At 44.2% G+C, this 26966-nt stretch overlaps 1 protein-coding gene across 2 annotated transcripts; it reads right to left on the reverse strand.

Annotated features, from left to right (window-relative positions):
• Window positions 1-2668: 2668 nt before the first annotated feature.
• lrrcc1 (leucine rich repeat and coiled-coil centrosomal protein 1) lies at window positions 2669-26886 on the reverse strand. Of its 2 annotated transcripts, none has more exons than XM_071362327.1 (20): window positions 25636-26886; window positions 25020-25066; window positions 24720-24925; window positions 24539-24604; window positions 24172-24339; window positions 20815-20981; window positions 19714-19935; window positions 18747-18958; window positions 18341-18494; window positions 17437-17585; window positions 17057-17261; window positions 16743-16882; window positions 14799-15000; window positions 14194-14379; window positions 11703-11877; window positions 10013-10176; window positions 5001-5209; window positions 4549-4686; window positions 4076-4211; window positions 2669-3905 (listed from the first exon to the last, which is right to left on the reverse strand). In XM_071362327.1, exons 2-20 carry the CDS (start codon window positions 25061-25063, stop codon window positions 3795-3797), a joined length of 3054 nt encoding a protein of 1017 aa, XP_071218428.1. In that variant the 5' UTR covers window positions 25064-25066; window positions 25636-26886; the 3' UTR covers window positions 2669-3794. The 2 variants fall into 2 exon arrangements, with proteins under 2 accessions (XP_071218428.1, XP_071218427.1); XM_071362326.1 differs by having other exon boundaries at window positions 19714-19947.
• Between the last annotated feature and the right edge of the window lie 80 nt (window positions 26887-26966).

Consider the following 26966-nt stretch of genomic DNA (forward strand, 5'->3'; position numbering starts at 1 on the left):
GAAGTAACATTTTGCCCCAGATAGTGTGCTGAGAAGCTGTGGTTAACCTTGAGCGAGAACAGTATGCTTTCTATGCAGGTTCAAATAGCTCAACAGTGTTACAGAACTGTTTGACCTCAGTCTCTAGGGTGTGGGAGCGTAATCTACACAGCAACAGCGCCGGACATCTGGAGTGCTGTGAGGCTGGGACCAGCCTGGGCGCCAACGCCAATGATAGGCCAGTAAGTCTAAACCACACTGAGTCTCTACTCTGACAGGCCGGCTCGGAAGCAGGAACTACTTCTGTCAGAGTATTAAAGAAGATACCGTTAGGGTGTTGGCCAGTTCTCTGTTCTACCCTGCGAGGTGTTACAGTGAACTCGTATATACGAAAATTGCATTTACCATTTATCACTTGTGTTTAATAAAAATACTTAAAGTATATTCGGTGACTCTGAATCACATTTTATCCTGATACCAGATTTGATTGACGCAACCCTTTACACTAGTGGCCGGAGACTTTAATGCAGGGAAACTTAAATCAGTTCTACCTCATTTCTATCAACATGTTAAATGTGCAACCAGAGGGGGGGAAAAAATCTAGATCACCTGTACTCCACACACAGAGAAGCGTGCAAAGCCCTCCATTTGGTAAATCCGACCACAATTCTATCCTCCTGATTCCTGCTTACAAGCAAAAATTAAAGCAGGAAGCACCAGTGACTCGGTCTATAAAAAAGTGGTCAGGTGAAGCAGATGCTAAACCACAGGACTGTTTTGCTGTAACATGTTCCGGGACTCTTCTGATGGCATTGAGGAGTACACCACATCAGTCACTGGCTTTATCAATAAGTGCACCGAGAACGTCGGTCCCACAGTGACTGTCTGTACATACCCCAACCAGAAGCCATGGATTACAGTCAACATTCACACTGAGCTAAAGGGTAGAGCTGCCGCTTTCAAGGTGCGGGACTCTAACCCGGAAGCTTATACGAAATCCTGCTATGCCCTCCAACAAACCATCAAACAGGCAAAGCATCAATACAGGGCTAAGATTGAATCATACTACACCGGCTCTGACGCTCGTCTTATGTGGCAGGGCTTGCAAACTATTACAGACTTTAAAAGGGAAGCACAGACGCGAGCTGCCCAGTGACACGAGAATACCAGACGAGCTAAATCACTTCTATGCTCGCTTCGAGGCAAGCAACACTGAGGCATGCATGAGAGCATCAGCTGTTCCGGACGACTGTGTGATCACGCTCTCCGTAGCCGACGTGAATAAGACCTTTAAACAGGTCAACATTCACAAGGCTGCGGGGCCAGACGGATTATCAGGACGTGTGCTCCGGGCATGTGCTGACCAACTGGCAGCTGTCTTCACTGACATTTTCAACATGTCCCTGATTGAGTCTGTAATACCAACATGTTTCAAGCAGACACCATAGTCCCTGTGCCCAAGAACACGAAGGCAACCTGCCTAAATGACTACAGACCCGTAGCACTCATGTCCGTAGACATGAAGTGCGTTGAAAGGCTGGTAATGGCTCACATCAACACCATTATCCCAGAAACCCTAGACCCACTCCAATTTGCATACCGCCCAAACAGATCCACAGATGCAATCTCTATTGCACTCCACACTGCCCTTTCCCACCTGGACAAGAGGAACACCTACATGAGAATGCTATTCACTGATTACAGCTCAGCGTTCAACACCATAGTGCCCTCAAAGCTCATCACTAAGCTAAGGATCCTGGGACTAAACACCTCCCTCTGGAACTGGATCCTGGATGTTGATTATGGTCAGATTTGCCAAATGGAGAGCTTTGTATGTGTCTGTGGAGTAAAGGTGGTCTAGAGTTTTTTTCCCCCTCTGGTTGCATATGTGGCATGCTGGTAGAAATGAGGTAAAACGGATTTATGTTTGCCTGTATTAAAGTCTCCGGCCACTAGTTGCGCCGCTTCTGGATAAGCATTTTCTTGTATCCTTATGGCCTTATACAGCACGTTGAGTGCGGTCTTAGTGCCAGCATCGGTTTGTGGTGGTAAATAGATGGCCACGAATAATATAGATGAGAACTCTCTTGGTAGATAGTGTGGTCTACAGCTTATCATAAGGTACTCTACCTTACCTCAGGCAAGCGACCTCTTTAATATTAGACATTGCGCACCAGCTGTTATTGACAAATACACCCCCCCCCCCCACCTTACCAGACGTAGCTTCTCTTTCCTGCTGATGCATGGAAAATCCTGGCAGCTCTATATTATCTGTGTCGTCGTTCAACCACAACTCGGTGAAACATAAGATATTACCGTTTTTAATGTCCCGTTGGTAGGATAGTCTTTATCGTATATCATCCATTTTGTTTTCCAATGATTGCACGTTGGCCAGCACTGAGCTAGGCTGCAACAGTCACTTCCTAGAGTAGCTCAAACGCATGCAATGTTTCCAAAAACTCCATGTAGCAAGTTGGCGACACGCTGAAATGACACTTCCTGATCAAATGCGCCGCTGAGCATTCTCATAGAAAACAATGGGGTGACTTCATCGATGACTTTGCTTTATTTATAATTTTTTTTACAGTCTTTTAGAAACTCTCTGATATTTGTATCTCTGCACCATGTGCACCAACCCCCCCAGGCCCCCATCACAGCCCAAAACTTTTTCTAAGACTTGGCAACGAAAGCGGAATAAAATTGCTTTTATTTAGCATGATAAAAATATACACATATTTGATAACTTAATTCAAATATTTACACAACATGTAAATGTATTACATTTCAAACTAGTGCTCTAGAGGGCGTAGTTCATCCTGGTGTTGTATTCCTCCTTAACTCGATTTAATTAATGGCCCGCCGGCCTGAATAAAAATATATTTAAAAAATTGTGAAAATATGCGCACTCGTAACAAAACATAATTTCCCCCCACCATTTTCGGACATCTTCCGGATGTTGTTCAGCCATGGGTTAACAACAGACTGATGACCTGAACACTGTGTGCAACATCCGGACGTTATTAGAAAAATGGCGGGGAAAATGTTTGTTTTATTAAGACAGTACGGATATTTTGGGGGGCTGGCCCGCCAATCGAGTTAAGGAGGAAACCAACATGTTTGCATCCTGAATGGAGGATGCTTTATGTACGAGCCAGTCGCCGGGGGCAGGAGTCTATAGATGGGTTAGCTGATAACATCACGAAAATGATACGTACGCTTCAATGGGACAGAAGTCTGAGTTGTGATTCTGGATGCCCAGATAGCTACCAACAATGACAAGAAACTGCTTGTTATTGATACCATTTCTTGTTTTGAGGTGTTTTGATTGATGCTAATGGATAAAATTTGTTAGCTAGCTAACCAACAACTGTAACAATGTAGGAGAGACAACAAATGCTCATTGTGCAAATGTATGTATGTTTTCGATAAACATTGTAGAATAAATATAGTTGACATATTGTCAACAATCTAAGCCAACCCCGTCTGTTTTGCCTCACAGTTGCGCACACGTCGGTTTTGTTGCTAAACAACCAACTTGTCTATAGCCGGCTGCGCACAAAGTCAGACGCAGATGACACACTATATAAAAGGAATAATAGTGCCCTCTGGCGGCCGGTTGGGCTAATTTAAAACTTACTGGCCTAACCACAAAAGTCCAAAACCTGTCCGCCCCTAAAAAAGTGACTGTCAGAACAACTTAACATTCACGTTTTGCAAATAATTCACATCAACAAACGCTGTCACCTCATCAGTGTAACGTCCAAGTAGAAACACAGGTGACTCTATAGGTAGATGATATACACCATCAGCTGTACTTAGAAGTCTTTCAATACACTGGTGAGACGTCTCATCTTCTCCTCCATTGTTTTCTTCTCAGTTTCAGTCTCCTCCAGGAGCTGACGCATCTCCTCCTCCACCTGAAATACCTGAGTAAAACACACACGGTCATACATCTGAGCCATTTGCATAAATAATGCATTAGGAGATGTGCAAGGAATTTCAAGTTACGTGCATGGATCTCAAGTTAGCATTCATTCCTTATTATGCGACTGAGCAGGTCAGTGTAGTGACTGTGGTAACCATGACCGTAAGCTACCTTCTGATTGGACTGTTCAATCTGTTTCTGCTTGTCATTGGCCAGCCGTAGGAGCTCAGTCTGATGAGATGCCTGTAGCGACTCCAGCTGTCGCCGGAATGCATCGTCTATACTGTGTAGCTTCTCTACCACCGCTCTGGAGGGGAAACCACAAACACAGATACACTGTTGTCATTACTCTGACCTAGACCACCGTTGCAGGCTTGCAGCTCTTCAACCAATGTCTTATATTCTCTTATATGGTTCCGGTGGCTCAGTTGGTCATTGGAGCTCGGTGTTTGCAACACCGGACTTCTGTTTCATTCCCTCATACATATGGGCCACATATAATGAAATGAATGCATCTATGTATTTACCATAGGTCACTTTGGATAAAAGCATCTGCTAATGACCATATTATAATAATGATACACGGCTGGATTAGATAGGAAGCCCTATATGCTGTCCTATTGAAGGTGTGTTAGTCAGCGTACTTGTGCGCCTGTGAGGCCTTGTCCCTCTCCTCCAGCAGCAGGCTCTCTTTAGAGTCAAAGCCCTCCTTCATGCGTTTCACCTGGCTCTCCAGCCGGGTCAGCAGGTCAGCCTTGTCCTGCCACTTCTTATTGGACACACTGCAGGGGAGAACATAGAAGTAGTAAACATGAAGTATGTATGAAGGAATGTAGTGGGGACAATGTGCATACATTAAAAGAATTGAGGATGGTGACACAGTGTCAGACATATTGGATTGTGGTCCTCAGAATGATGTTATGATAGGTAAAATCCCAATTTGAGATCCACATCTGTACAAAATGTTTCATTCAAATCTCCCATTTACATCAATGCATGATTTATGGAAATGTATGAGTAACATGTGGAGCTCAAGTTAATTCAGTGCAGTGTGCTGTGCGAGTGTATTTGTCTGTGTGTGTGTGTCGTGAGCTACCTGAAGGCGGCCTTGACCTCGTCCAGCTCCATCTCCTTGTCCTCCAGCTGTTGCTTGAGCTGCTCCTTGCGGAGACTGAGCTGCTGCACCGTGTCTCTCAGGTCCTGCGATGTGGCTGACGACTCCTCCAGCTGTTGCTGCAGGCGCCGCTGGGCCTGCAGGCTCTCCTCACGCTGCCTCCGGCCCTGCTCGTCACGCTCTTGTAGGCCCTGAGGGAGAGGGAGGGTGGAGAGAGAGAGAAAGCAAAAGAGTGCTGACAGAGAGAAATGCCAATAGTTCTGAAATCAAGTGCACCTCAAGTACTTGACCTATGTATTTGATCAAGGTCTGATTTTTATTTTCTATAAGCAACCCTTATGGAGGAGACTTTAAAAACAGAGTAACAGGTTTGATCTTTACCATGTCCTTGAAACACCTCATATTTGAAAGATATGGCATGAAATAATCTCAACCTGTGTTCTGTTACATCGCACATATTCCTTGGCAAAGTTGTCAAAATGGTCCACCAATGACACCAGTTAAAGTTCCCATGTATTGGTTCAATAACACCAGTGTACATATACACAGAATGGGCCTGAGCCTAATAGACTCCATTAGTTCTGGAGAGTCATTGTTTCAGAATGAGGGGTGCTATAGTTCTGCTGGTGTTGTTCTGTTTGTCTGGGGCATGGGCTCAGGGAGAGAACGCAGGGGTCAGAGAGAATTACATCACTCAACGGGGTCTAGGTGACAGGGGAGAGTCGGGAAGGTGATGCTGAACAATCAACCTGACATCTGGACTGAGCTGAAGGAGCTAAGGGACATGGTGGTGGCACAGAGAGTGGAGCTGAGGAACATGCAGGCCAGACTGACAGCCAGTGAGAGCCATGCTGATGAACTGATTGGAGAAGTGGTGGATCAGAGAGTGGAGCTGAGTGTCACTAAGAATGAGGTGCAGTTCCACAAGAACAAGGTGGGAAAACTGAAGAGCGAGAACGTAGGTAAAGTGATGTACAATCAACAACACTGATGTGTTGAATTCTAGTAAACTATCCCATTAAAGATGGTATAGTGTCTGTTTGAAACAAGAACAATTACCCTCAGATGGACTCAGCAAGGAAGAAGCCACTGCTCCAAAACCCCCATAAAAAAAGCCAGACTACGGTTTGCAACTGCACATGGAGACAAAGATCATACTTTTTGGTGAAATGTCCTCTGGTCTGATAAAACAAAAATAGAACTGTTTGGCTATAATGACCATCGTTATGTTTGGAGGAAAAAGGGGGATGCTTGCAAGCTGAAGAACACCATCCCAACCGTGAAGCACGGGGTGGCAGCATCATGTTGTGGGGGTGCTTTGCTGCAGGAGGGATTGGTGCACTTCACAAAATAGATGGCATAATGAGGAAGGAAAATTATGTGGATATCTTGAAGCAACATCTCAAGACATCAGTCAGGAAGTTAAAGCTTGGTCGCAAATGGGTCTTCCAAATGGACAATGACTCCAAGCATACTTCCAAAGTTGTGGCAAAATGGCTTAAAGACACCAATGTCAAGGTATTGGAGTGGCCATCACAAAGCCCTGACCTCAATCATTTAGAAAATTTGTGGGCAGAACTGAAAAAGCGTGTGCGAACAAGGAAGCCTACAAACCTGACTCGGTTACATCAGCTCTGTCAGGAGGAATGGGCCAAAATTCACCCAACTTATTGTGGGAAGCTTGTGGAAGGCTACCCAAACCGTTTGACCCAAGTTAAACAATTTAAAGGCAATGCTACCAAATACTAATTGAGTGTATGTAAACGTCTGACCCACTGGGAATGTGATGAAAGAAATAAAAGCTGAAATAAATCACTCGCTACTATTATTCACATTCTTCAAATAAAGTGGTGATCCTAACTGACCTAAGACAGGGAATTGTTGCTAGAATTAAATGTCAGGAATTGTTTAAAACTGAGTTTGAATGTATTTGGCTAAGGTGTATGTAAACTTCCGACTTCAACTGTACAGTCTTGGCCAAAAGTTTTGAGAATGACACAAATATAAATTTTCAAAGAGTCTGCTGCCTCAGTTTGTATGATGGCAATTTGCATATACTCCATAATGTTATGAAGAGTGATCAGATGAATTGCAATTAATTGCAAAGTCCCTCTTTGCTATGCAAATTAACTGAATCCAAAAAACATTTCCACTGCATTTCAGCCCTGCCACAAAAGGACCAGCTGACATCATGTCAGTGATTCTCTCATTAACACAGGTGTGAGTGTTGACGAGGACAAGGCTGGAGATCACTCTGTCATGCTGATTGAGTTCAAATAACAGACTGGAAGCTTCAAAAAGGAGGGTGGTGCTTGGAATCATTGTTCTTCCTCTGTCATCCATGGTTCCCTGCAAGGAAAGCCAGTAAGATTGCACCTAAATCAACCATTTATCGGATCATCAAGAACTTCAAGGAGAGCGGTTCAATTGTTGTGAAGAAGGCTTCAGGGCGCCCAAGAACATCCAGCAAGCGCCAGGACCGTCTCCTAAAGTTGATTCAGCTGTGGGATTGGGGCACCACCAGTACAGAGCTTGCTCAGGAATGGCAGCAGGCAGGTGTGAGTGCATCTGCACGCACAGTGAGGCAAAGACTTTTGGAGGATGGCCTGGTGTCAAGAAGGGCAGCAAAGAAGCCACTTCTCTCCAGGAAAAACATCAGGGACAGACTGATATTCTGCAAAATGTACAGGGATTGGACTGCTGAGGACTGGGGTAAAGTTATTTTCTCTGATGAATCTCCTTTTCGATTGTTTGGGGTATCAGGAAAAAAGCTTGTCCGGAGAAGACAAGGTGAGCGAGCGCTACCATCAGTCCTGTGTCGTGGCAACAGTAAAGCATCCTGAGAACATTCATGTGTGGGGTTGCTTCTCAGCCAAGGGAGTGGGCACACTCACAATTTTGCCTAAGAACACAGCCATGAATAAAGAATGGTACCAACACATCCTCCGAGAGCAACTTCTCCCAACCATCCAGGAACAGTTTGGTGACGAACAATGCCTTTTCCAGCATGATGGAGCACCTTGCAATAAGGCAAAAGTGATAACTAAGTGGCTCGGGGAACAAAACATCGATATTTTGGGTCCATGGCCAGGAAACTCCCCAGACCTTAATCCCATTGAGAACTTGTGGTCAATCCTCAAGAGCCGGGTGGACAAACAAAAACACACAAATTCTGACAAACTCCAAGCATTGATTATGCAAGAATGGGCTGCCATCAGTCAGGATGTGGCCCAGAAGTTAATTGACAGCATGCCAGAGCGGATTGCAGAGGTCTTGAAAAAGAAGGGTCAACACTGCAAATATTGACTCTTTGCATCAACTTCATGTAATTGTCAATAAAAGCCTTTGACACTTATGAAATGCTTGTAATTATACTTCAGTATTCCATAGTAACATCTGACAAAAATATCTAAAGACACTGAAGCAGCAGAGTTTGTGAAAATGTATATTTGTGTCATTCTCAAAACCTTTGGCCACGACTGTACATCTGATGGGTGGTATGTAGAGGGAAATTGGGGGTTGGGAGGTTTGACCTTCCCGTAATGATATACTGTCCTTACTCCTGCTCCTAGTATAGCCATTTACCCCGGGCCTACAATGACACGGCTGAATGTATCATGTGCTCCAAGCCTACCACCTGCCAACTTGACCCCATACCTACAAAGCTGGTCAAAGAACTTCTCCCAACCAACGCTCACCATTATAAACACATCTATCCAAGTGGGGATAGTTCCTGAGTCTTTTAAAAAGGGCAATCTGCAATTGGTACATCCATTTTTATACTTTAAAATGAATGATACACAACATGACCAAAAGCTCGTCGAACATCTCACCCCAAAATCATGGGCATTAATGTAGAGTTGGTTCCCCCTTTGCTGCTATAAACAGCCTCCACTCTTCTGGGAAGCCTTTTGTCCACATCCTTTTGGTGATGTAGTGTACATATTAATTGACTCAGAAGAATGTAACTTATAAATGCCTCATACACTTAGTTAAACTTTTGTACCCAATCTGAACCCAAAATATAAGCTTGTTTTACGCCATTGTTTTCTAAACAACGTAACTGTAAACAGTACACTGTATAGCCTCAAAACATGGTTAAAACAACTTTTATCTCATGGATGGTCAGTCCTTGCATCCATGGCAGTCTATGAATTTGAAAGTGGTTACATTTCTCCAGCCCCATCCCTCAGCAGCTTACCAAAACAGTGCTGGGGTGAACCTCTTATTTGTACTGCAGATTGCTCCTTTAAATTGGCTGTAATTAAACCGGACCTTGATCCAGATAAACCTTAACAAGTGAAGACTGTAGCCCACCAGCTCACATCCTTTTAAAATTCAAAACAGTATCTATAAAACCCTCCTGGTTTTAAACCATGTCCCAGCACTGTGACTGCACTGGTCGAGCTAGTTAACGACAGCATTGTGTTTTTAAAATGACTTGAGTACAACATGGGTTATTACATGTCAAAGCAGCATTGATAATCTGATGGTGCGTTCCATTATTGCCTGCTGATGCGCCATCAACAGTGGGACGGCCATCCCGTTGTACCTTCAGACTATGCTCAAACCCTAAACCCCAGCACTCCGTTCTGCAACCTCAGGTCTCTTGGCCCTTCCGCTCAGCCAAGCTCTTCTCTGTCCTGGCACCCCTGCCCATCTTCTGAAAACATCTGAAACCCTACCTCTTCAAAGAGTATATAAAATACTCCTCACCTTGACCCCCCCCCCCCTAAAAAATAACAAAAAAGAACACTTAACCAGCATTGCACTTGACCGCCCCCTTCTAGCTTTGACTCTACTGATAGCTACGTTGAGGAAAATTTTAATTTCTATGCCTGTGATGTGGTTGTCCCACCTAGCTATCTTAAGATTAATGCACTAACTAAGTCGCACTGGATAGGAGCGTCTGATAAATTACTAAAATGTAAATTCACATCTGGCCCAATGGGCAATCAACAAGAGGTTGTCTGGCCTTGGAAGTGTTTGAGTACCTCTTTGAGTTTGCGAATGGTCTCTGTCTGGTCATCGATGACCTTGACTTTGATCCTCAGGGCGTCGTTGTCTCGCTCGTTCTGTTTCTTCTGACTTTCCAATTCAGCAGCCAATACCTCAATCCTCGCCTCCAGACGACCCCTGTCCTGGGACAGAGACGCTCCTATGTGTGTGTTTTTTTTGGGGGGGGGGGGTCAAACATAGGGGAAAACACAAGACGAGTGTCAATAAGGGTCACTCAAGAGAAATGTTGAATTCAGTATTTATTGACCTGGTGGAGCGTTCAAACAGCCACTAGACGGCAGCAAAGTATCACATGTTAGAGAAGGAACATCCATATCATGTTTTTTCGGTGAGCCTTTCTTCAGGTTCATCAAGGTACATTCAAATCACACACAACAATACATAACATTCAGACTAAAATAGCTTAAAAAGATATGCGGCTACCGCAGCCCAACACAATGAAATGAATGGAAAAGGAAGAGGATAGCAACTACAAAAAAGTGAACTGCAACCGGTTGGCCTAGATTTGAGATTGAAATCACTGTAAAGGGTGTATTTGCACTACATGACCAAAAGTATGTGGACAAATGCTCATCAAACATCTAATTCCAAAATCAATCATGGCCATTAATAAGCAGTTGGTCCCCCTTTACTGCTATAACAGCTTCCACTATTCTGGGAAGGCTTTCCACTAGATGTTAGAACATTGCTGAGGGGACTTGCTTCCATTCAGCCACAAGAGCATCAGTGAGGTTGGGCACTGACGTTGGGCGATTAGGCCTGGCTCGCAGTCGGCGTTCCAATTCGTCCCAAAGGTGTTTGATGGGGTTGAGGTCAGGGCTCTGTGCAGGCCAGTCAAGTTCTTCCACACCGATCTCGACAAACCATTTATGTATGGACCTCGCTTTGTGCACGGGGGCATTGTCATGCTGAAACAGGAAAGGGCCTTCCCCAAACTGTTGCCACAAACTTGGAAGCACAGAATTGTCTAGAATGTCATTGTATGCTGTAGCGTTAAGATTTCCCTTCATTGGAACCATTAAAAAAAACAGCCCAGGCCATTATTCCTCCTCCAAACTGTACAGTTGACACTATGCAGTCGGGCAGGTAGTGTTCTCCTGGCATCCGCCTACATCCAGATTTGTCCGTCGGACTGCCAGATGGGGAAACACTGCTCCAGAGTCCAATGGCGGCGAGCTTCACACCATTCCAGCCGACGCTTGGCATTGTGCATCGTGATCTTAGGCTTGTGTGTGGCTGATTGGCATTGGAAACCCATTTCATGAAGCGCCTGGCGAACAGTTCTTGTGCCGACGTTACTTCCAGAGGCAGTTTGGAACTAGGTAGTGAGTGTTGCAACCAAGGACAGACGATTTTTACGCGCTAATTACTGTTATAAACAGGGTGTTTCGAGCACTGAAAGGTGTTTGGCTGAAAGCCGTGGAATATACCACAGGTATGACAAAACATTTCTTTGTACTCCTAATTATGTTTGTAACCATTTTATAATAGCAATAAAGCACCCTCAGGGGTTTGTGGTGTATGGCCAATATACCACGACTAAGGGCTGTATCCATGCACTCTGTGTTGCATAAGAATAACCCTTAGCCGTGGAATACACCCCCTCGTGCCTTATTTCTTTAATAATAGTAACTAAGTAATTCTATTTCCAAGGTGTTAGCATACCTTGTTGAGCCAGCTCCTGTCCCCAGATCCTCCTCTCAGCTCTGAGGCCGTCTATAACCGACTCCTGGGCGGTGAGCTGGGACAGCAGCCTGGCCTTGTCCTTCTTCACCAGCTCCAGCTGCAGTTGCAGACGCCTGTCCTCCTCCGCCCCCGCCTCCAGAGACCGCACACGGCCCTGACGGGACCAGACACCACGGAAACAATCAACACCTACCCCATTATCTTAGCCCATAACCCATTCACACTACCTTATAGGCACTTCCCGTAGTCTTAAACTCCAGGTACTAGGGCTGGGAATTGCCAGGGACTTCACGATACGATATTATCACGATACTTAGGTGCCGATATGATATGCATTGTGATTCTCACGATTCTATTATGTATTGCGATTCGATACTGTGATTTTATGTTCCAAACATATTGCTCACTGTATGTCTGCTGCAGAGAGATAAGAGAGAGCATGAGAAAATGAGTTTTGATCAATCATGGAAATAAAAGCTATAGGATGAAAAATATCGGAGTTTGGGGGCAGGTCAGCTGACTAGCTAGCTATAGATACACATACACTACCAGTCAAAAGTTTAGACACCCCCTTATTCAAGGGTTTTTCTTTATTTTTTGTATGTTTTTCATTGTAGAATAATAGTGTAGACATCAAAACCACGAAATAACATATGGAAACATGTAGTAACCAAAAGTGTTAAAAAAAATCTAAATATATTTAATATTTAAGGTTCTTCAAAGTAGCTACACTTGATGACAGCTTTGCACACTCTTGGCATTCTCTCAACCAGCTTCATGAGGAATGCTTTTCCAACAGTCTTGAAGGAGCTTCCACATATGCTGAGCACTTGTTGGCTGCTTTTCCTTCATTCTGCAGTCTAACTCATCCCAAACCATGTCAATTGGGTTGAGGTCGGGTGATTGTGGAGGCCAGGTCATCTAATGCAGAACTCCATCACTCTCCTTGGTCAAATAGCCCTTACACAGCTTGGAGGTGTGTTTTGGGTCATTGTCCTGTTGAAAAATAAATGATAGTCCCACTAAGCCCAAACCAGATGAGATGGCGTATCGCTGCAGAATGCTGTGGTAGCCATGCTGGTTAAGTATGCCTTGAATTCTAAATAAATCACAGACAGGGTCACCAGCAAAGCACCCCCACACCTCCTCCTCCAAGCTTCACAGTGGGAACCACACATGCGGAGATCATCCGTTCAGCGTCTCACAAAGACACTGCGGTTGGAACCAAAAATCTCAAATTTGGACTCATCAGACCAAAGGATAGATTTCCACCGGTCTAATGTCCACTGCTCGTGTTTCTTGGCCCAAGCAAGTCTTCTTCTTCTTATTGGTGTCCTTTAGTAGTGGTTTCTTTGCAGCAATTTGACCATGAAAGCCTGATTCACAGTCTCCTCTGAACAGTTGATGTTGAGATGTCTGTTACTTAAACTCTGAAGAATTTATTTGGGCTGTAATTTCTGAGGCTGGTTACTCTAATGAACCTATCCTCTGCAGCAGATGTATCTCTGTGGCGGGCCTCATGAGAGCCAATTTCATCATAGCGCTTGATAGTTTTTGCGACTGCACTTGAAGAAACTTTCAAAGTTCTTGAATTTTCCAGACTGACTGACTTTCATGTCGTAAAATAATGATGGACTGTCGTTTCTCTTTGCTTATTTGAGCAGTTCTTGACATAATATGGACTTGGTATTTTACCAAATAGGGCTATCTTCTGTATACCACCCCTACCTTGTCACAACACAACAGACTTGGTCAAAAGGATTATGGAAAGAAATTACACAAATTAACAAGGTACACCTGTTGAGAGAATTCCAAGAGTGTTCAAAGCTGTCAAAGGCAAAGGGTGGCTACTTTGAAGAATCTCAAATATAAAATATATTTTGATTTGTTTTAACACTTTTTTGGTTACTACATGATTCCATATGTGTTATTTCAGTTTTGATGTCTTTATTATTCTACAATGTAGAAAACAGTAAAAAGAAAAGAAAAACCCTAGAATGAGTAGGTGTGTCTAAACCTTTGACTGGTATTGTACGTTATTAATATTTAATTCAGTGATTTAAATTATGACCCCAGCCTATTGCAGCAGGCGATTGGGAAACACAAGCACTTCTTATTGCGAAATTGCCTCGCAACTCAAATAAATTAGACTTAATTTGAACTAAGCAAGCTGCTAAATCGTTCAGTTTATTATTTTAGAATTAATAAAATAGCAAAAATAAAGAAAAACACTTGAATGAGGAGGTGTGTCCAAACTTTAGACTGGTACTATATATATATAAATAAATAAATAAATACATTTTACAAATTGATTCTTTGAGTCAAAGTATTGATATAATATTGTCCAAAATAATATTGCGATATGTATCTATATACATTTTTTCCCCCCATCACTACCAGGTACTGCAGATTCTAAATAATTTGATAGCTTTAAGCAAAATGCTGAAGAGCCCCGGTCGTGATGTTGTACCTTGAGCTCAGTGACGGCGTCTCGCTTGGCTTTGCTGAGCTCTGTGATGCGGCTCTTCTGCTCCTTGACCATGGAGGTGAGCTCCTGCACCAGACCCCCCGCCTGTCTCTCTCTCTGTTGGGTCTGAGACAGGGCAGCCTTCACCTCCGACAGCTCAGCACTCAGCCGGGTACAGCCCTGCTCCACCTACGTACGGAGGACACAGGCAGAAACGTTGTTAGTTGTTCCTATCAAAAAGTTTCATATTCATCTCATCATCAATTTCATTAGTCAAAGGCTCTCTTTAGTCCTATTGTCTTAATTCATAATTTTTTATGAAAGTCCACTACTGTGCATTCCCTGTTTGTCTCAATCTGACCAGCAATATGTGTTTTCTTCAAGCTAATTTAGTAGAAGGTCAAAGTTAGAGAACTGAGAGATCTAGGGGACATTTAATACCTAATGAACCAAAGTGTCAACGTTACCACAATACACACACACATACACTACATAAGTTTCTAGAACAGGTCAAAAGGTGTCCTTGCTTCAGCTGTCTTTTTATGCAAGTGGAAGTTAAATAATAAATAAACGATTTTATTTGATGTTCTCTAGTTCAGTGTTCAGACCTCAGTGAAGCGAGCAGCCTCGATGGTGAGAGCCATACGGAACTCGTTCTCCAGGGCAGTGTACTGCTGTGTGGCCTGGGCCAATCTGTCGTCCAACCCAGCCCTGCTCTGGGCGTGTCTCTCCTCCACACCAGCCACCTCCCTGGCCACCACCTCCCGGAACTCTGCCCCGCCTGGCACCAGCCGACCCTCCAGCTCCTTCCTATGAAACAGGACGCCGCCGTTAAGACACTCACTGACTGACTAACTAAATGAATGATATCTGGGTCATGTTCAATAGGGAGAAAACATTTTGAAACTGAGTGAAAAGGTGAAGAAACGCTCGTTTTCCATTGTGTGCCCTAATGATGGCACCGTACTGCAAAAAAAGGCGCTGTAGTCTCAGAAGTTTACATACACCTTAGCCAAATACATTTCAACTCAGTTTTTCACAATTCCTGACATTTAATCATAGTAAAAATTCCCTGCCGTAGGTCAGTTAGGATCACCACTTTGTTTAAGAATGTGTAATGTCAGGATAAATAGTGGAGAGAATGATTTATTTCAGCTTTTATTTCTTTCATCACATTCCCAGTGGGTCAGAAGTTTACATACACTTAATTAGTATTTGGTAGCATTGCCTTTAAATAGTTTTACTTGGGTCAAACGTTTCAGGTAGCCTTCCACAAGCTTCCCACAATAAGTTGGGTGAATTTTGGCCCATTCCTCCTGACAGAGCTGGTGTAACTGAGTCAGGTTTGTAGGCCTCCTTGCTTGCACACGCTTTTTCAATTATGCCCAAAAATGTTCTATAGGATTGAGGTCAGGGCTTTGTGATGACCACTCCAATACCTTGACTTTGTTGTCCTTAAGCCATTTTGCCACAACTTTAGAAGTATGCTTGGGGTCATTGTCCATTTGGAAGACCCATTTGCAACCAAGCTTTAACTTCCTGACTGATGTCTTGAGATGTTGCTTAAAATATTTCAACAAAATTGTCCTCCATATGATGCCATCTATTTTGTGAAGTGCACCAGTCCCTCCTGCAGCAAAGCACCCTCACAACATGATGCTGCCACCCCCGTGCTTCAGAGTTGGGATGGTATTCTTCGGCTTGCAAGCCTCCCCTTTTTCCTCCAAACATAACGATGGTCATTATGGCCAAACAGTTCTATTTTTGTTTCATCAGACAATCTTTGTCCCCTTGTCTCCAGACAAGTACAATCTTTGTCCCCATGTGCAGTTGCAAATGGTAGTCTGGCTTTTTTTAATGGCGGTTTTGGAGCAGTGGCTTCTTGCTGAGCGGCCTTTCAGGTTATGTCGATATAGGACTCGTTTTACTGTCAATATAGATACTTTTGTACCCGTTTCCTCCAGCATCTTCACAAGGTCCTTTGCTGTTGTGCTGGGATTGATTTGCACTGTTCGCACCAAAGTACGTTCATCTCTAGGAGACAGAACGTGTCTCCTTCCTGAGCGGTATGACGGCTGTGTGGTCCCATGGTGTTTATACTTGCGTACTATTGTTTGTACAGATGAACGTGGTACCTTCAGGCGTTTGGAAATTGCTCCCAAGGATGAACCAGAGTTCTGGAGGTCTACAATTTTAGACCTTTCAGAGGTCTTGGCTGATTTCTTTTGATTTTCCCATGATGTCAAGCAGAGGCACTGAGTTTGAAGGTAGGCCTTGAAATACATCCACAGGTACACCTCCAATTGACTCAAATGATGTCAATTAGCCCATCAGAAGCTTCTAAAGCCATGACATCATTTTCTGGAATTTTCCAAGCTGTTTAAAGGCACAGTCAACTTAGTGTATGTAAACTTCTGACACACTGGAATTGTGATACAGTGAATTATAAGTGAAATAATCTGTATGTAAACAATTGTTGGAAAAATTACTTGTGTCATGCACAAAGTAGATGTCCTAACTGACTTGCCAAAACTATAGTTTGTTAACTGTACCTGTGCACTTGTTCCCTGGAGGCCAGCAGTTCGTGGAGCTGCCGTAGCTTGTCTTTATGCTGTCGGAGCGAAGCTCGCTGGATCTCAAGCTCTCTCATCAGGGCCGACGCCTTGTTTTCCAGCTCCTGGCTCCTCTTCATCTGAAAGGTCATCAAAAGGTCAAACCCTACTCAGTACGGGTAATATTACTATGTTGCAGCACAAGGGCTTGGAATTTTTCCTGACCACGTTGCAACGTTTCGTCCCAGTGCTACCTATGGAAGCTCTACTATATCCATGAAGTATCAAGGGTTATGAAGCAGCAGTAGCTCTACCTCCTCAGCCTGCCGGCGGGCCTTCCGTGCTTCACTATGGGACGTGCTGTCCTCCAGGCTGCGCAGCGCCCTCTTGTGTTGCTCCTCCCGCTGCAGGACCTGCTCCAGCTGCAGCGCGGAGCTCTGACACCTCTCCTCCAGCTCCTCCACGCGAGCCTGCAGACCAGAGCGCTCCGAACGCTCCTTCAACAACAGCTCCTTCAGTCTGGGAGGTGGAAAGAGAGACAGGGGAGTGAGACACAAGGTCCAACTTTAGCTTGTATTAAAAACCTACAGGAAGCATGCGATAACGGAAGTAAAGTGTGTGTGGGAATTTAGCAGAGATTTTAACTTTTTGTGACAAGAGCATAAGGAATTTCTGTGTTTGTTTATACTCTAACCTGTCGGTGGTGTGCAGGGCCATGCTCTGCAGGTCTTTCTCCTGGCTGGCCTGGGTCTGCAAGGTCTTCATCTGCTCGGTCAGCTTCCTCACAGCCTGCTCAGCCTTCCACCGCCTCTCTCTCTCCTGATCACGCTCCTCCACGATCGCCTAGGGAGGCACGCAAACACAAAGTTCATTGTGGCGCACTAATTATGCACGCACTTTCATAGTATCAGTAGTAGTTTACAAAATCACTAAGTTGATATATTCAATTAGACAGGGAATCTATGCATGATATGACAGCCGAACTAGTTAAGTTCAACGACGATATGTACAGCAGTGGTGTAGAGGACGTTAAACGCACGTAAACGACGTTTACACACCTGTACGAGCATTTACCATCCTTTTGCGGAAAAATGCATTAAAGCAGGGTTCATCAACTAGATTCAGCCACGGGACCATTTTTTTCTTGAGCGGACGTTCAGGGGCCGGAACATGATTACAAATTATTTGTAGAATGGAAATTGATCGCAACAATCCAAAACAGATATGTTTGACTAAAACACAATCATTTCAAACCTTGCTTACATTTGTTAAAGATCAAGCGTCTCTACTACACGTGGGAATACTTGGAAACAGATTTCTTAAATTAACATCACTTGGAGCTGATTTCCTGGTGTTTTTACAGTCTTATGTCCAAGAATAAAATGTAATAAAAATACTCCCAAAAAATGTTGCTCAGAAAACTTAGGGGCCCTAATAAAACCAGCTAGGGAACCCAGCATTAAAGTATACGGAGCATTACTTTACTCACCGCGAACGGTGATCAGTGTTTACCCACCATAAAAAAAATATTTTAAAAAACACTACATCACTGATGTACACAAATACTGCATATGAGAACTGTGGTCTATGGTCCGTACCCTATAGGTCTCCTCCACTGCTTCTTTGGTGCTGCTGGGGGTCTTCCTGACTGGTCCTACTGAGTCGGCAACCCCAAAGACCTGATGGACGCCTGACTTCCTCCCAGGGACAACTGAACACTTTGAACTTTTCCCTTTGCTTCTCTCCTGATCACTACACATAAAAAGTCAAAGCAAAGCAGTCTCAATAAGGGTCGCGCTTTATAGGTTTCAGAATGAGTATGAAAATGTGTCAACTATGATTGATTAGGTTCACTAAAACAAAATGACTCGAACTGAGCGCGTATGATAAGAATCTGATGAAGCATAACCACAGTGTCAATGTCACTGCGTCATGTGTGGAGATCATGACAGGTGTGAAATTGTCAAATAAGAAACTTGCCAGCAGAGAGGCCCTGTCTGTTACCTGTCTGGTTGTTTGGCCTTGGTGGGCTGCTTGATGGTCCTCTTCATTACAGTACTGTTGCTACCCCTGTGCCGAGTTGGGATCCTGGAGCGACGCCCCCGGTTCTCCTTCCCGCTGTCACACTCACTCTCTGACGTGTTGTCTATGTCCCTCTTGGGCCTCCGTACCTTCACAAAGGGGGTGGAGCTGCTGGAGACCTCCCCTGCAGGAGTCTGGCAACCAGGTTAGGAGCTTCATCAGTGATGCAGGTGGATAAACCATATGCAATACTACCACACTACTTTGTAGTATACAACTCAAATACTCTACAGTGTAGAGAGCACTACACCACTGTATAGTACTACTATAAAATTGGGCCATAATTTCATTGTATGCGTGATGTGTTATACACTGAGTGTACAAAACATAAAACACCTTCCTAATATTGAGTTGCACCTCCTTTTGCCTCAATTCGTTGGGGCATGGACTCTACAAAGTGTCAAAAGTGTTCCACAGGAATGCTGACCCATGTTGACTACAATGCTTCCCACAGTTGTGTAAAGTTAGCTGAATATCCTTTGGGTGGTTGACCATTCTTGATACACACGGGGAACTGTTGAGTGTGAAAACCCAGCAGCTTTGCAGTTCTTGACACACTCAATCCAGGGCGCCTGGCACCTACTACCATACCCGAATCAAAAGGCACTTCAATCTTTTGTCTTGCCAATTCACCCTCAATGGCACAATTGTCTCAAGGCTTAAAAATACTTCTTTAACCTTCATTTAACCGTCTCTTCACCTACACGGATTGATTTGAATTTAACAGGTGACATCAATAAGGGATCATAGCTTTCATCTGGATTCACCTGGTCAGTCTGCCATGCTTTGTACACTCAGTGTATGTGAATGTTTATACAGCAACACAGTCTTCACACAGGTGCTGATCAGCATCAGTCAGACGTCTTTAGACCGTTCCATCCAGTCTCACCTGTTGGAACAGCCGGGACACCTGGTGCTCTAGTTTCTGGATGCGTTGTTCATTGTTTGGGTCTGCTGCTGTACTAAAGCTGCCCACTGTAGCCCAACCTGGCTGTAAAACCTGGGGCCGTCTGACTGGATCTGGGGCCCCCACTGGGCCCCCTGCCCGCTGGCGGAACTGCTTCAGCACCTCGTCAATACGGGAAGTGGTGGGAGAGCCGTCAACCCTGGCCTGTGGGGACATCTTATGTTGAGATATTAATTTTACAACATAATACACCCAGAGAAACATGCCATGTGCCAGATAGAGAAAAACAGTTCAAAGTGACCCAAAATGGTGACACTTAAACTACTTCAAATTACAAAAAGTATTCATATACACTGCTTATAAAATTACTTGTCATGTAAGTAGTCATCCTACATAGAGCAGGAAGTGCAACATTGATCTGAAATCATCTGGGTACCCACCTCCATAGTGTTTTGGGGGCCCTAAGCAACATTTTGTTGTAACCCCCCCCCCCCCCCCCCCACACACACTGTGAGCAAAACATTTTAGCGGACCCCCCCCTCTTGACAGCGGAAAGAGAAAAATTTACATTTTAGAGTTAATTTAGCAATTTTATAACTCATTTATTGCAATACTACTATTTTTGCCATGGGGCATAGAGAAACATTTGCAGTTTCACAGCTAATTTCCTGGAATACTACACATTTTGCCATAGGGTGGGGAGAAAGGTTTGCAGTTTTTAATATGATATCTGAGTGAGAGTGACTAACAAAATCAATGGGGCCCCCCCGGTCGGTAATTTGACCATGGTTACTACAACTTTAGATATCTGGACGCGAGACTAACTTACCCTTCCCAAAAATGTTAGCTGGCATGGGCTAATTGAGTGACTGTCAGTAACTGACATAACAAGAGAAACTGCTGATGCACAAACACATTTTTTTTTAAATGCACCTTCTAAAAAACATTGATCCGCGGGCCTACAAAAGGGGTTGCCCATCACTGACATAGAGGGTGATATAAACACACGTCAGTTTTAAGATGTGGTACAACCCTTTTGGCATACTTTATATAGAATATTATTTGGTTGTGATTAAAGTTTACCAGTTCGTTGGCACTGGTGTCTGAAGAGAGCAAGAAGTCCACGTAATCCTCCAGGCCGGGGATGTCGATGGGGCTGTCCTCCCCCAGAGGAGCAGGGTTCCCCAGCCGGTCCACCCCATCCAGGCTGGAGACCTGGGATAAGGACTGGAGCACCATCTCTCTGTAACCTGCAGCAGGGAACACAGGAGTCATTGAGTTTGAATATGCTAAATAGATATTCTGCTCTCATCCTTCTAGACCTATCGGCTGCCTTTGATACTGTGAACCATCAGATCCTCCTCTCCACCCTCTCCGAGCTGGGCATCTCCGGCGCGGCCCACGCTTGGATTGCGTCCTACCTGACAGGTCGCTCCTACCAGGTGGCGTGGCGAGAATCTGTCTCCGCACCACGTGCTCTCACCACTGGTGTCCCCCAGGGCTCTGTTCTAGGCCCTCTCCTATTCTCGCTATACACCAAGTCACTTGGCTCTGTCATATCCTCACATGGTCTCTCCTATCATTGCTATGCAGACGACACACAATTAATCTTCTCCTTTCCCCCCTCTGATAACCAGGTGGTGAATCGCATCTCTGCATGTCTGGCAGACATATCAGTGTGGATGACGGATCACCACCTCAAGCTGAACCTCGGCAAGACGGAGCTGCTCTTCCTCCCGGGGAAGGACTGCCCGTTCCATGATCTCGCCATCACGGTTGACAACTCCATTGTGTCCTCCTCCCAGAGTGCTAAGAACCTTGGCGTGATCCTGGACAACACCCTGTCGTTCTCAACTAACATCAAGGCGGTGACCCGTTCCTGTAGGTTCATGCTCTACAACATTCGCAGAGTACGACCCTGCCTCACGCAGGAAGCGGCGCAGGTCCTAATCCAGGCACTTGTCATCTCCCGTCTGGATTACTGCAACTCGCTGTTGGCTGGGCTCCCTGCCTGTGCCATTAAACCCCTACAACTCATCCAGAACGCCGCAGCCCGTCTGGTGTTCAACTTTCCCAAGTTCTCTCACGTCACCCCGCTCCTCCGCTCTCTCCACTGGCTTCCAGTTGAAGCTCGCATCCGCTACGAGACCATGGTGCTTGCCTACGGAGCTGTGAGGGGAACGGCACCTCCGTACCTTCAGGCTCTGATCAGGCCCTACACCCAAACAAGGGCACTGCGTTCATCCACCTCTGGCCTGCTCGCCTCCCTACCTCTGAGGAAGTACAGTTCCCGCTCAGCCCAGTCAAAACTGTTCGCTGCTCTGGCACCCCAATGGTGGAACAAACTCCCTCACGACGCCAGGTCAGCGGAGTCAATCACCACCTTCCGGAGACACCTGAAACCCCACCTCTTTAAGGAATACCTAGGATAGGATAAAGTAATCCTTCTAACCCCCCCCCCCTTAAAAGAGTTAGATGCACTATTGTAAAGTGGTTGTTCCACTGGATATCATAAGGTGAATGCACCAATTTGTAAGTCGCTCTGGATAAGAGCGTCTGCTAAATGACTTAAATGTAAATGTAATGTCCAAAATACTTACTTTACATGACCTACAGTGCCTTCAGAAAGTATTCATACCCCTTGACTTATTCCACATTTTGTTGTGTTTCAGACTGAATTTCTCTCACCAATCTACACACAGTATCCCATAAGGACAAAGCGAAAACATGTTTTTTACATTTTTGCAAATGTATTCAAAATTTAATATTTAATTTACATAAGTATTCACACCCGAGTCAATACTTTGTAGAAGCACCTTTGGCGGGGATTACAGCTGTGAGTCTCTGAAAAGTCTCTAAGCTTTTCACACCTGGATTGTAGAATATTTGACGATTATTATTTTTACAATTCTTGAAGCTGTCAAGTTGAATGTTGATCATTGGAGGACAACAATTTTCAAGTCTTGCCATAGATTTAAGTAAAACCAGTAACTAGGCCACTCAGGAATATTCAATGTCGTGTTGGCAAGCAACTCCAGTGTATATTTGGCCTTGTGTTTTAGGTTGTTGTCCTGCTGAAAGGTGAATTTGTCTCCTAGTGTCTGTTGGAAAGCAGACTGAACCAGGTTTTCCACTAGGATTTTGCCTGTGCTTTTAGCTGTATTCCATTTCTTTTTATCGTAAAAAACTCCCTAGTCCTTGTCGATGACAAGCATACCCATAACATGATGTCGCCACCACCATGCTAGAAAATATGAAGAGTGGTACTCAGTGATGTGTTGCGTTAGATCTTCCCCAAACATAGCACTTTGTATTTAGGACAAAAAAGTTTGTCACATTTTTTGCAGTATTACTTTAGTTTCTTGTTGAAAAAAGGATGATGTTCTGGAACATTTGTATTCTGTATAGGCTTCTTTCTTTTCACTTGGTCATTTTAGGTTAGTATTGTGGAGTAACTACAATGCTGTTGATACATCCTCAGTTCTCATATCACAACCATTAAAAGGGATATTTCAGGATTTTGGCTATTATATTTTTATGTCTCTGTGTCCAGTATAAAGGAGGTTAAAGGTAGTTTCGAGAGCCAACACTAACTAGCGTTAGCGCAATGACTGGAGGTCTATGGGTATCTGCTAGCATCCCAAAGTATCCCTTTAAACTCTAACTGTTTTAAAATCACCATTGGCCTCATGGTGAAATCCCTGAGCAGTTTCCTTCGTCTCCAGCAACTGAGTTAGGAAGGACGCCTGTATCTTTGTAGTGACTGGGTGTATTGATACACCATCCAAAGCCTAATAACTTCCCCATGTTCAAAGGAATATTGAGCGCCTGCTTTTTTCCTTCTTAATCATCTACTAATCCGGTGCCCTTCTTTGCGAGGCATTGGGAAAACCTCTCTGGTCTTTTTGTTTGAATCTGTTCTTGAAATTCACTACTAGATTGAGGAACCTTTCAGATAATTGTATGCGTGGGGTACAGTGATGGTGTAGTCATTAAAAAAATCATGTTAACCACTATTTTCAAACAGGGAATGAGTCAATGCAATTTATTATGCATTTTGTTAAGCACATTTTTACTCTAATTTAGGCTTGTAATAACAAAGGGGATTGAATACTTATTGACAAGACATTTCAGCTTCCATTAAAAAAAATAATAATTTCAAAAATGTATTAACAGACAAAATTACACTTTGACATTATGGGGTATTGAGCGTAATTCAGTGACAGACAATCTCAATGTAATCTATTTGAAATGCAGGCTGTAACACAACAAAATGTGGAGGCCCTGTATCTCTGGCTAAATCTCAAGAAACTGCAACATTTTGGTTTTTCATGGACATACTATTGCATTTTCACTCAGAATGGAGATTTAGTATGGCTACCCAGGAATTGTGTAGCTCAAATAGCACTGCAACAGCACTCCATTTTCATCACCACTCACCTGGTAAGCTGCAGACTGAATTGCCTGCACCCTCCACGCTTAGGGTGACATCACTCAGATTCTCCAGTCCCAGCATGCACTGCAGCAGCTGGTTGATGCTGTCCAAGCGGTTGCTATGGAGATGGAGGTGTCTCAGTTTGTACTCCGCCCCGTGAAGATACAGCAAACCTGGGTATTACAACCAATGAGTATCACCCTCATGTGATAGTAAATGTAAATTTATGTTATGGAAAACTTGGCCATGTGTGATCATCATGAGCAGGGATGGGCAACTCTAATATTCTGGGACAGTGTTGCCCATCCCTGTTCATGAATGTTGTGGTCAGTAGACTGCACACTGTGCATGTAAGTATGAACTGAAACTTACCTGTGAGGTCACTTATCTGATTATAGGCCAGGTTTAATCTTATCAGGTTAACAAGTCCATTCAGTCCTGAAAAGGAGAAATTAACATCTTACACGCAAAAACGGCAGGGTGGCCAAATTCCGAATGTGTGTGACAAAAATAAAAACTGAACAACACTTTTCTGTGTTTGACCAGGGCTCACCTTCGACCTTAGTGATCAAGTTGCAGGACAAGTTTAAGGTTCTCAGTGAGGCTAGAGAGTTGAGTCCCTCGATGCGAGAGATATGATTGGATGACAGATCCAAGTGTCGGAGATGCCAAGCAGTGGTCAAGCCCTCTACTTTCAGAATACGGTTACAATGCAGATTCAGGGATGTGACATTGGCACGCAATGGGACCTCCAGCAAACTACACAGAGGGTGACATGATGAGAGAATTCCATTGATTATTTCATACAGAAGTTCCAGGTGAAGATTTTACTGGAAGACGAAGGTGTGATTACCTTGATATGCTCTTATCTATCAGACACAGCTCTCCATCCGCCATCGCCTAGAAGATCAAAAATAAATAGCCAGTTTCATTCATGCACAATTTCAGTGGTTACATTTCTACAGCCATATCCTTCAGTTGACCAAACAAAGTGGTAGGGTGTTGAAATGGCAAAATGGGACTTTATGACAGTGCACTTAAGGTATGTATCTAACGTTATATGTGCTAGTAGTAACGTTACCTAGCTACTGCACTGTTCTAGCAAAGATGTCTTATTGTTAAGATTGTGGTTCTAGTGTAGCTAAACGTTAGCGTGCCAGTTTATGGTTAAGACGTTAGCTACTAACGTTTATCAAATAAGGGTTTTCTAGATATAATGGATAGCTAATGTAGCCCGGCAACTTACCAACAACCTCATCCGAATGTTAGACATAAAGACATGTGTAACATATATTTTTTTTTAAGTGTTCAAAACTATGGAACTAACGTTAGCTAGCTAACGTACTGTAGCCATGCTAACAACAAACCGACATACTACACAGAAACAGCAAACCTCCCACGACAACCTTAACCACTAACAAAACATAGCTAAATGTGTGCCGTGTGTACTGTCCTAATCCAATACTAACCTCCAGTGCAATGTGACTTGTAGAAGTTGTTCAGCATCTGTTGTTGTTGTTTTGCCGCCGCTCCACTTGAACTGGCCGCCTCTGTCATCGAGTTCCGTTCATATTCAGTTGCATTACTGGTCAAGCACTGCAGGTGGCGGTAATGCGCAGGCCGTCCTTGTGCACAGGTCTTCTTCTTTGATGATGTTTTACAGCGTTTGGCATCCAGTATTCAGTATGTTGCAAGTACCTTCACCAACTAGACGGGGGTATAAACCCATTATACTTTGCGCGACGAAAAAAAAACATTATACTTTGCGCTACGAAAAAAGGGGAAAGGAAAAAAAACGTAAAATGTCTCTACCCTCGAATCCTACATTCATTAAAACACACCCCTATTCCACTACTACTTTAACCCTATCTGGTCCTACGCCAGGCCAATGGCCTGGAAGGACGGGACCCCACCACTCAACACACCTTGTAATCTCGTATCCCCAAATACTTATCTGCAGCTGACATCACAACCTCTATTTTCTGTGACTTATGTTCTATCCCTACTGTACAGTTGATACCATTGCTATGGGGAGGGGAGGACGGCTCATAATAATGTTTGGAACAGAGGGAATGGAATGGCATCAAACACATGGAAACCATGTGTTTGATGTATCTGATACCATTCCACTTATTCTGCTTCAGCCATTACCATGAGCCCGTTCTACCCAATCAATGTGCCACCAACCTCCTGTGCTATGAACGCTAAGTAGCCAATCTTACTGAAGTATATATCACCCATTGGCCTATCCCTTTGTGCTGGCACAGATCCACTACTCACACGGATCCTCTCAGGATCCCGCACCCTTGACCCCTCTTCCTCTACATTCTTCACTGTGCAGCATATGACACCCCTTGCACTACTCTAAGCCTGGTAACCTCAACCTGCCTATCTCGTGCACAGGTGTTCTAGGGGAGAGGCTATAGGGACACGACTGCTGTCCAAAATGTATGACGTATGTCGTGCAGCGAGAGCTGAGTGGTGACGAACGTTATCGGTTCAGTCAGTCATCCTAAAATGATTCTCCCAAAGAAGGGACTTGAGAGTGTTCAGAAACATTTCGTTTTTATTGGACTGCAAAATCAACAAATGTGCATTACCTGCCTGTCACCCTGGCCCGATATTAACTACACTATCCAGCCAATTCCCTCTAAGTTACTGCAGCGCTGCATGGCAAGCACGACTCGGGAGCGAAGGACTCACTGTGCCCAGTGTTGTTGTGTTACCGGCTTGCAGCTCAAACTCTCCCAATTGACCAGCAGGAGTAGACTGTATCACGGTGACATCCAGATGGTTACTA

This window comes from Salvelinus alpinus, chromosome 23, assembly GCF_045679555.1.
Source record: "Salvelinus alpinus chromosome 23, SLU_Salpinus.1, whole genome shotgun sequence".
Classification (NCBI taxonomy): domain Eukaryota; kingdom Metazoa; phylum Chordata; class Actinopteri; order Salmoniformes; family Salmonidae; genus Salvelinus; species Salvelinus alpinus.